Raw genomic sequence first — 10,461 nt, forward strand, 5'->3', positions numbered from 1 at the left:
GACTTAAACGCACCACTTTTCGAGTATGTAAACCGTCCAAATACATCCGAGGTTGTTTTTGAAAAAAATGGCCGAGGAGTTCCGAATGCTGAGAAAGCTTGACGTTTGAGTTGTATAACCTGCAAGGGGTTTAAGAAACCTTTGTTTATTTCAAAATTGTTCTGGTTGAATTAACGCGACGTCGTTTTACCAGTAGTATACGTTATATACCACGCCTCCAATATAAATGACGCAATGCCATTGGTCCAGGACTGGTCACGCGGTGATCCCGTATAAATAAATATTTTTCCATATTTGGTCACCAAGTTTATATTCTACCAAAATGGCGTCTATTTTCCGATTCCGATGAATAAATGAAACATGTAAACATGCTGTCAACGTGATATATAAGTTACGGGGTGAGTAGGTGACACGATATGGGATATACGGGGCGCAGGAAACCATATTCGGGTTCGAGCTCCGCTCTCACCCGATATGGTTTCCTTTGCCCCGTATATCCAATATCGGGTCACCTACTATCCCCGTATCTTATAATATCGGCTGTTGTTTATACAAGAGTGTGTGGTCGATAACATTTCTTTAACAATAAATACACAGCTGCAGTTTTTACAGTCATATACGTTCTCATAATAATGCATTGAATTAAAAAACAAACAATAATCAACCGGACTTGTTGTTTAGCCTTTGGTCGCAAATTTTCAATTTTCAATAGGGTATTTTATAGAATAGTGTCGATAAAATCTTCATTGAGATGGTATCTTAAAATTTCATTAATTTACTGGAAACAATTTATCAATAAATGTTTTAAGGGCATGATGTGACACGATGAAATGTATTTTTAATTATAATGATGATAAATATTAAACGTTCTTGTCTTCTCGTAGGGGAAGAAAATATAAGTATTTCTTTCTGTGTATTTGTTTTAAAGCTGCACTATCACAGATTGAACAATTTTGACAACTTTTTTTATTTGTTGTCTTGGATCGAGCCAATTTTTGTGAAAATCCGTGGAAACCAGTTATATAAGACTGCTGACAAAAAAAATAGATCGCAGATTTTTATATTTAAGTTTAAAACATGATGTTTTTATGCATTTTTCTTAAACCGTTAGTAACGGTTTAAAAAATAAAACATTAATTTTCGAACGGAAATATGAAAATCTACGATCTGATTTTTTGTCAGCAATCTTAAATCATTGGTTTGCAAAAATTTATGCAAAAAGTTTGCTCTTTCCAAGACAAAAAAATAAATAAAAATTGGTATATCTGTGAGAATGCAGCTTTAAGGTATTCGATCAACAAATAATGGGCCGATGTTTAGAACGCTGTTAAGGTTAACACGTTGTTAACACGTTGTTAACGTCATCGTTGTGAACTTTAAAGTCGTTCCTGCTCTGGATGTGTTATTGATCTGTGGTATTTCTAACAAAATTTAAAACAACATCATCATTCTTTTATTCATATATATAGGCACACCATAAAAAGTTCACCTTTTAAAGGCCTAGTTTAAGGAATGTTTAGCATGATAATCCCCTGTTGTGCATCTCCTGCTAATTGCACTGGTGTCACAGTAGGCGCCAATTTCCTGTGTATTCGTTTATTGGCTCAGGGCCATTAAGGGTCCATTTTATAATAGAACATCCCGAACTGCACAGCAGGATACTCAGATTGGAGATCTGATCAGACAATTAGGCAGTAAGATTAAGATCAATTAACACAGGGTGTGTACAAATACACGGTTTAAGGCTTAAACTAGGCCTTTAAAGTTAACAACGATGAAGTTAACAACGTTGTTAACTGTAACAAAATATTAGTATCATTTGAAAGGACTTTAGTGGCTGGCTTAGAATGCGTAAATTAGTTCACCGTAATGTAGATCAAATTATTATTATATTTCCCTGATAAAACTCGAAAAGCATGAAATATATCAAAATAATACGGGGTCACCAGGCGTCAAATATTCACATAATTCTATACGTCATACCTAATAAGATCATAGTGAGAAATACACTTTAAAACAACGATTATGGACTTCAACAGACGCATAAGCTGCAAATTTGATCTTAAAGGGACCATACACCAGATTAGGACCAAAAAAGTTTTTTTTCCTGTGTTGTATCCAATGTGCTACGAAGGCTTACCCTTTAACGTTGGAATATTTAAGCTATGTACCTAACTTGATAATATTACGTGATAACATCGACTAGCCAATCACGAATGAATTCTACTAGGTATACATACCTAGTAATCCTTTTTAATGGAAAAATACGAAAAAAACTGCGAAAAACATTATTAATTGTAAACTATATGGTTACGTCAGTTAGTTAGTTTCAATGCATTGTACACATCGATACCAAGTTGATGTCAGTTTTCGACTGTTTTCTGTTGTTGTTTTTGTCGCTATTTCATCATACGCTGTATACAATAAAAGAAATGGAAAAAATAATGCAAAGCATACGAAAGTTTGAAGTTAAAATATCTCAACCATGAACGTTTTACGCTTGTTGCTTCCCACAAATACGTGCTATCAAGATTTTCCCGCTCCCGAAACCTTACTTAAGGGTTTTCATTGGTTATAAAAACAAATAAAGCGCATGCGCATAATGATCGTATAACCGCGCCCGTTTACTTCTGTTCAAACAGCCGAAGCCAAAAGGTGAGTTGTTTAATGACTTAAAGTTTGCATTTCAAGACAGTAAACGCCCCGCCCGTCCTTTTCTCTCGCCATATTTCCTACAGTTATCTAATTTACTCCGAATAAGATAGCCGCAAAGCTATTACATGTCCATACAATAGTGTTCCAATCGTGTGTCTGGTCTAATATCTGTATTCAGCCGAAAACTTCTACGGCCGTTTCAAGTTGCCATGTCGCTTTCCACCAGCCCACATTCTATGTGCATCCGTCCAGTGGTCCAAACCTTCAGACGGATCACCGGACGTGTGTTTCCGGTCATGTCACCAGTGCTTACACTCCCCTCCCCATGTAATAAGATAAGTCAACGCGCTACTTCTTATTTCTTTTATTGCATGGTTTATGAAAAGTATATTGTGCTTTTTCGATAAAGCGCAATCAAATATATAACTATGCACCACTTATAATTAAAATTGAAAATAAATTATCGTAAAAACGCGCTTTTTGGAGGAACTATTCGATTTCAATAGTGATTTAAAAATACTGCGCTTTGTGACCACCATAAACAACGTCGCACGCGCTTTTTGTTGAAATATACAAAAGTGCGTTCACCACGGCATTTTTTCCACAAATGGATTATTTTAGATATACGCAAACTGGCAGGAGACCAGACAGGCCCAAATTTAAGTCCTGTTGATTGCTTTGTTGTTAGCAGTTTTGTCCTTGTTTTGTTTCGCGCAAATAATAAAGCCTCGAGATTTAATCCAAACTTAAATGTATACAAAACTGGTTAAAAATTGAATAGGTATTTGTGTTGGTTGTTTCCTAGGTATCAAAATCGATGTTGTCAGTGACATAATAAGGCAATAGAAAGCAACATTTCTCTTAATATAACCTACCGAGATGAGAACATCCGTGACCGATAAATATTTGTTTTCAAATATCGATATTTGAACCTGTTGTCGCATGACTTTTTTTGCCGAGTATAGTAGTGTTGATCTTAGTTCTAAAGGCTACTTAATTCTATTAAGACGTGTGTATTTGTTTTCGGTTGGAAAAAATCGAGTTTAATTTTAAGACGTGTGTATTTTAAGGGGTTAGAACAAAATCTAGTTTTATATGGGAATACTTGATACAATACAGTTTAATTATGTTGCTGATTATCAGTTTTTCGTAATGAGGATTATTACTTCACTGAAAGTTTTTTGGATACACTAATTTAACAGGAAATACAAGACAAAAAGGTAATTTTCGTTTGGCATTCATTATTACACGTTTTTTTTAATTTTTCGAAAGCGTTATGATAAAAATATGCATTTTATATATTAAAACATGATCAGTTAAAAATTTCCCGTTATAAGTATATTGAAATTAACACTGTTGATTTGAATCTATTAATAATTAATTGCTTGCCATATATGTACATGTAATTGAAACATCAAACAAACAGGCCCCAATTTCTCGAAACTTCTTAAGTCCCTTATAACAGGATTAAGCTAATCTCACTATTTTTGTTGTTCTATAAAATGTGTTATGTTTACTTCTTCAAGATATTTTAGAAACCATGTAGGAATAATCTGTATGATTATCAGAATAAACCATTTTTCGTTTATCAAAATCCATTTTCAATATGTATTTTGGCTTATTGAAATAAGCAACTTAAGCCTGTTACGCTTAAGAAGTTTCGAGAAATTGGGGCCAGTTGTAATATGTCCGTTAGGTAAGGTGTTGTTGTTTTTTTCTTTTGAAAAATCTGTTTTTATTTAAGCACTGGGACTGGTTAAAGCAGACAGGGGCTGGTTATAGCAGACAGGGACTGGTTATAGCAGACAGGGACGATGGTATGGAGGGCCATAAAACGCCACCGGAAGCTACTGCTGGTGACGGGGCTGGCGTTCACCGTTCTCATTTCGTTAAAGATATCTCTTACCTCAGGTAATTTAGCATTTTATAGTATTGCATTGTCCTGCACCGCACTGCAATGTTCCGTAATGCACTACACTGCACTGCTCATTGCATTATATTGCATTGCATTGTATAGCTGTACTGTATATTCAACACTGTGTATTTTGTATAGACAGGAATGGAATAGTAATGAATTGATTTGTTAGAAGGGGTGTACATGGGGACGCACCATAGGACGTGAATTCCCGCCCAAAGCACTGTTAGAAAAAAAACATATACATTATTTTTTATATAAGGTTTTGATGCAGTCCCCGAATTTATTTTTAAGCTTACTCTGGTGTAAAAGGGTGCATTTCATAATTATATGCCATATTGACATGAAAAACTCGCTTGGACAATAATTGAAAGGGGAGGGTAGGTGGGCGCTGGTTGTGCACAATGCTGGATTAACGACCTTTATCATAGTTAAATACTCTTAACTGTTTTAATTTACAGTCATTAAGAGTATTATTTTTTATCACACATGTTAACAAATATATACAGTTTCAAAATATTGTCTTTTGATTTCAAGTGATTGTTTTTCTCCTTTCAGACATGATTGCTTCAACATTTCAAAATACAGGCGATATTGATGGATATTTCCGCCAACTCCTGCAAGCGGATATGACGTGGAATAATTCCGGAAGTGTGCAATTACAGATTCCGGAAATAATGGTGGAACTGAATGTTACCAAAAAGGTACTCATAAATACCATCTTAAATCATGCAATCATACCTTCTCGGTCATTTCCGTTTTCTTTCGGAAATGTACATAATGAGTAGCCCCGCGTCTCGGGGACATCCTAGGTAAGGCCCATTCACGGCTATTAAAAAAGAGGTATTAATCTTAATTTGTTTGAAAATGGACGCATTTCTTACCGTTGAAGGTTAAATAAGATGAAGAAAATCTTCTGTAATGCGAACTAGGAAACTGTGATTTAGAGAATGGTACAGTGTAGCGATTGGCTGTACCAGGATATGGTTCAGGATGCCGTCTCCATATTTTAAGTGACACTCTTATTCAAAATCAAAACATACACTTGTATAACAAACATAGTTTTTGAGAGATAAACCTTTAACTACTTACTAAATAATGCATTTTTGGAAAACATCAATTACAAGATTGAAACCGTGTTTGTAATAGCTGCAAACGCTAAAATATTAAATGATTGGTGAGTGCTTAAAGGTTTAGTGTTTATCATAAAGATAATTACCTACACGTAAAGATATAATTATTGCAAAACAATATACCAAAGCAAAAATAAAGCGCTTAGATTAATCCTGTTATAAGAAACTTAAGATGTTATAAACATAGAATTTTGGTACTATTAAAATGATTGTGTGTGCAGAAATAGAAATATAAAATTTATACCGATAATAATAATAATATAGCAACTATGTTTTGTTGAACTTCAAAGAATGAAAGAAAATATGTCATCAATGTCCGATATTGTGGTGTACGTGACCGGTCACGGATATGAAATGGAAACAAATTTTAGTTGGGAAAACACGTTATGTTCACTTTTTAAATTTACTTATTTACCTAAAGGGACTATACACCAGATTGGCACCAAACAAAGTTTTTTGTGACGAATCTCAGGACAATTGTTTAATAAAATGCTTTACTCTTTGATGTCATAAATGTAAAAAAAATAATACCAAAATGTAAAAAAAAATCGAGTCGATGACCGGGTTCGAACCGGTGTCGCCAAAATTGCTGTCTAGTGTTGTATACACTGTGCTACGAAGGTTTATTATATATATTTGAAATATTTAAGCTAAATGCCTGACTTGGTAATATCACGTGATAACATCGACTAGCAAATAACGCATAATAATGAATTATTCTAGGTATACATACCTAGTAATCTTTTTACTACTTCAGTTATTTAGTTTCAATGCATTGTACTCTTCGATACCAAGTTTGTGTCAGTTTTTGACAGTTTTTTTTCGCTATTTCATCATACGGTGTATAGCCGCTTTAATTTCTAATATGAAAATAGGCTAATAGATGTCTATTTCGTAATGTCCATATTTTAAGAAGGCTATTTTAGTACCTTAAGCTGAACTCTCACAGATTGACCGTTTTGACACCTTTTTTATCTTTAAATTAGCCATTGTTATGTGTAAATTTCTGGAAACCAGTAATATAAGACTGCTGACAAAATATCAGATCGCAGTTTTTATATTTACGTTCGAAAATGAATGTTTAATGCATAAAAAACGAAACTTACAACTTTTTGGCATAAACGTAAGAAATCACCAGTAAAATAATTGAAATTCAGTTGTCCTACCCTAAAGGTATATGTCATCTATTTGGTTTTCGCTGAATCTCTAAATTTCCAACTTTGGAGCTTTACAAGCTGACGGTGATCTCTATCGATTTCTCCTCTCAGTGCAATAGTAGCGTAGACATAAGCTATTTTAGCAATTGTTAAACTATTGGACGCGTGGCTAGATTAAGGCAGCCAGGTAATACGGACTTTATGAGGGGCTAAAGTTGACCCGCCTTAAATATATCCGCATACATGTATATCAACAAAATATATCTGTAATACTGACAATAGCAATCTGTGACAAATGTGACTCACTTTTAAAAAAATGCTTTTTTGTTAAACAATCATGCCATTTTATACCCGAGTGTGAAGAATGTGATTTCATGGTACATAAAATCCCGACTTCGATCACAAATTTCCCAGGAGCTGTGACATATACGTTCTAAATGGGTGACAAAAGAAATCTTATTTTTCCCAACTGTGAAGTATAGGATCCTATTTTTCCCAGGTGGGAAGAATATGATCTCGGAAAAATAAGGTCTTACAGTGCACGAATGATCTAACATTTATACATATTTAATGCCTTTCATATTGTCACAGTTTTCAACGTTGAATAACCTTGTTCATTAGGTTATTGATTAAAAATAGTTGTATCCATTTTCCAGTGGTAAATACAATGTAATTAAACTTACTTAATCACCATGATCATAAACTGTAACTTTCCAGTTAACAATCTTTATTGTATATAGTTAAAGCTGCACTCTCACAGATTGACCGTTTCGACATTTTTCTTTTTCTTTTTTTATCTTATAATGAGCCCTGTTTTCCGTGATTGTCTAGAAACCAGTGATATAAGAAGACTGGTCGCATATTAGATCGCAGTATTTTATATCTATAGTCGAAAAAAGATGTTTTATGAATAAAAGCGTTACGAAACGCTTTCAGAAATTGAATTTTTCGGCCGTTTATTCGAACAATTAAGATGTGTTCTACTTTGTGTTATCCGCCTTATATGACTGCATTGAAAATATTGATTCCAAAATCAGCTGATTCTGAAACAGAATTCAGACGCGTTGCTGCCTATACACAAAATCACGGCTGAATCCACATGCCAAAATATCAGCCATCCGTCGATTCAAGGGTTTATTTGTTAATATATGATCATAAAACTGTCCATTTCCCAGTACTAGTACCACAGAACGCCCAGACTACACCAAATTGCTTATGTTTCCGGGTTTTGGGGGCATGCCCCCCAGCCCCAATACCACAATTATGAATCCACATGAATAGAGGGCTAGCTACGCCCCTGGAAATAAAAATGTCAAAACTGTCAAGCTGTGAAAGTGCAGCTTTAAAGGAACTATTTAACATTCCGAACATTATATTTGCTTTGATCGTACACTCGTACCATATCTGATATACCATATCATCATTTTAATATTAACTGAACTATTTTTTTTTCACAGACAACCCAAAAGCCAAAACCTCTTGTGAAGAAAACCGACGGGTATAACCTCGCTTCCAGAGTTAGAGCCAAGTGCTCGGCGCCATCAGGCCGGTTTGCAGTACACAAGCCGAAGTTGGGAACGTACCAGAGCGGAAAGACCGAACTCTGTATCATCTGGAAGGTTGGAACCACCTTCGTAAAACGTCTGTTTATGATGAAGACATTGCCAAAGTACCAAGATTTGATAAATCCGTATGATATTAGCTTTGAACAGGATTTGCCAGGAAAGAGGTCACCTATCGCCGCGACTACGCGGTTTATGTTTGTACGGGATCCGTACCAGCGGCTAGTGTCAGCATACGTAGATAAATTGGTAGCGCCAAATCCCGTATACTGGAAAATAATATCTGTGAACGCTATCCGCCAATTAAGAAAAAATGCCACTCGACTAAGTCAGCAATGCGGTCACGACCTTACGTTCCGCGAGTTTATACAATACGTCATATTGACGTTAGATCCAAGAGTTTTGCGGAAACCAGCTCGGCCGGACGGTCATTTTCTAATCCAGACGGATATTTGTGGACCGTGTAGAGTTAAATACGACTTCGTAGGAAAAATGGAAACCTTTGGCCTTGATTCTATTGAGTTAGTTCGAAAAATGCAGATTTCAAACAAAACCATTGACCTACTGCAGCAGAACGGCAGCGTTTTAGCTTCCGATGACGCAATACGAGATTCTTGCCATCAGCCGTTTCACGCTGGGTTTAAAAAAGCTTATATAAACTGTATTAGCTTCTATGAAGCTTTAAAACGTGCCTGGTTGAAAATGCAGATGAGGGGTCTGATTGGCCCAGAAGAAATGCCCTTCACAGAGGCACAATCAACGACCTTGACCTTAGAACAGTTTTATCAAATGGCCTTGAAATCCAGGGATGCGTGCCCTTCATCCGAGAGGAAGAAACTTCAGCACGAACACTTTCTTAAGTCTTACTCGACTATTACCCCACAGGAGTTGGAGAAAATTCGTCTTATTTATGCTCAAGATTTTAAACTATTTGAATACGACGATCGACCTTCAGAATTATTTAATTCGTGATATTTTATGATATCATATTAGTTTATTATCACGAGTTTTTTGGTTCATTCTGGATATATTTTCACGTGATATTACCTGATATGTGATCATGTGACACATATTTATTTTCACCAATTATTTCATTCCTGATATGTTTCCATTATGTGTTATTTATTACTAGTTTTAATTCCTGATATATTTGTATGTGATATCAACCGACATATTATCACAGCATATATTTATTATTATGTTATTTTTACAATAAAGATTAAGTTACCGATTTCTAAGTTTCATTGTTCGTTAAATACATTTATATAGAGAGAGTTTACCGTATTCTTACCCTGGGTATTAAATAAAAGAATGTCTGTTCGACTGCTGCTGTTGATGCTGATGCTGATAATGATGATGATGGTGAAGACGAAAAGAGGTAGCAACATGGAACGGCATGGCACGCCTGAGAAAAAGTATACTACATTTTTGTTACTGATGCTGCTAACATTGATGATGATATCGCTAACATTGATGATGATATCAACAATGAAAACGACAACGCCGGTATTTGTTGGGCTGTTGCTCCTGCTGCTGATGTTGATGTAACTGCTGCTGCTGATGGTGATAATTATGCTGCTGCTGCTGCTACTACTTCTCCTGCTCCTGTTGTTGCTACTGATGATGATGATAATGATGATGATGATGATGTTTCTGCCGCTGTTGTTGTTATTGTTGTTGTTGTTGTTGCTGCTCCTGCTGCTGCTAATGATGATAATGATGATGATTCTTCTGCCGCTGTTGTTGTTGTTGCTGCTGCTGCTGCTGTTGCTGCTGCTGCTGCTGCTGCTGCTGCTGCTGATGATGATGATGATGATATTTAGGCATTATATCGTTGAGATAGAGGATTGTGCGTGTCATATGCTTTAATTGTTTTCATTTTTAGAATGTTATTTATTCAGTGAGAAAGCTTAAATACGAGTAAATACAGGTCATTTCTCTTCCCTGTCAGAAAGCCGTCAACAATGACATACAAGATCTGCCCAGAGTATCTTAATACATCTTACTGCTTTAACAATGGCTTCTGATGAATGGAAACT

The 10,461-nt window shown here is 35.4% G+C and overlaps 1 protein-coding gene across 1 annotated transcript; it reads left to right on the forward strand.

Annotated features, from left to right (window-relative positions):
- Nucleotides 1–4,469: 4,469 nt before the first annotated feature.
- On the forward strand, nucleotides 4,470–9,394 carry LOC128213868 (uncharacterized). Its single transcript, XM_052919939.1, has 3 exons — nucleotides 4,470–4,566; nucleotides 5,129–5,274; nucleotides 8,318–9,394. Exons 1-3 carry the CDS (start codon nucleotides 4,470–4,472, stop codon nucleotides 9,392–9,394), a joined length of 1,320 nt encoding a protein of 439 aa, XP_052775899.1.
- The last annotated feature ends 1,067 nt before the right edge of the window (nucleotides 9,395–10,461 follow it).

The sequence above is a fragment of the Mya arenaria genome, chromosome 2 (assembly GCF_026914265.1).
Source record: "Mya arenaria isolate MELC-2E11 chromosome 2, ASM2691426v1".
Taxonomy (NCBI): Eukaryota; Metazoa; Mollusca; class Bivalvia; order Myida; family Myidae; genus Mya; species Mya arenaria.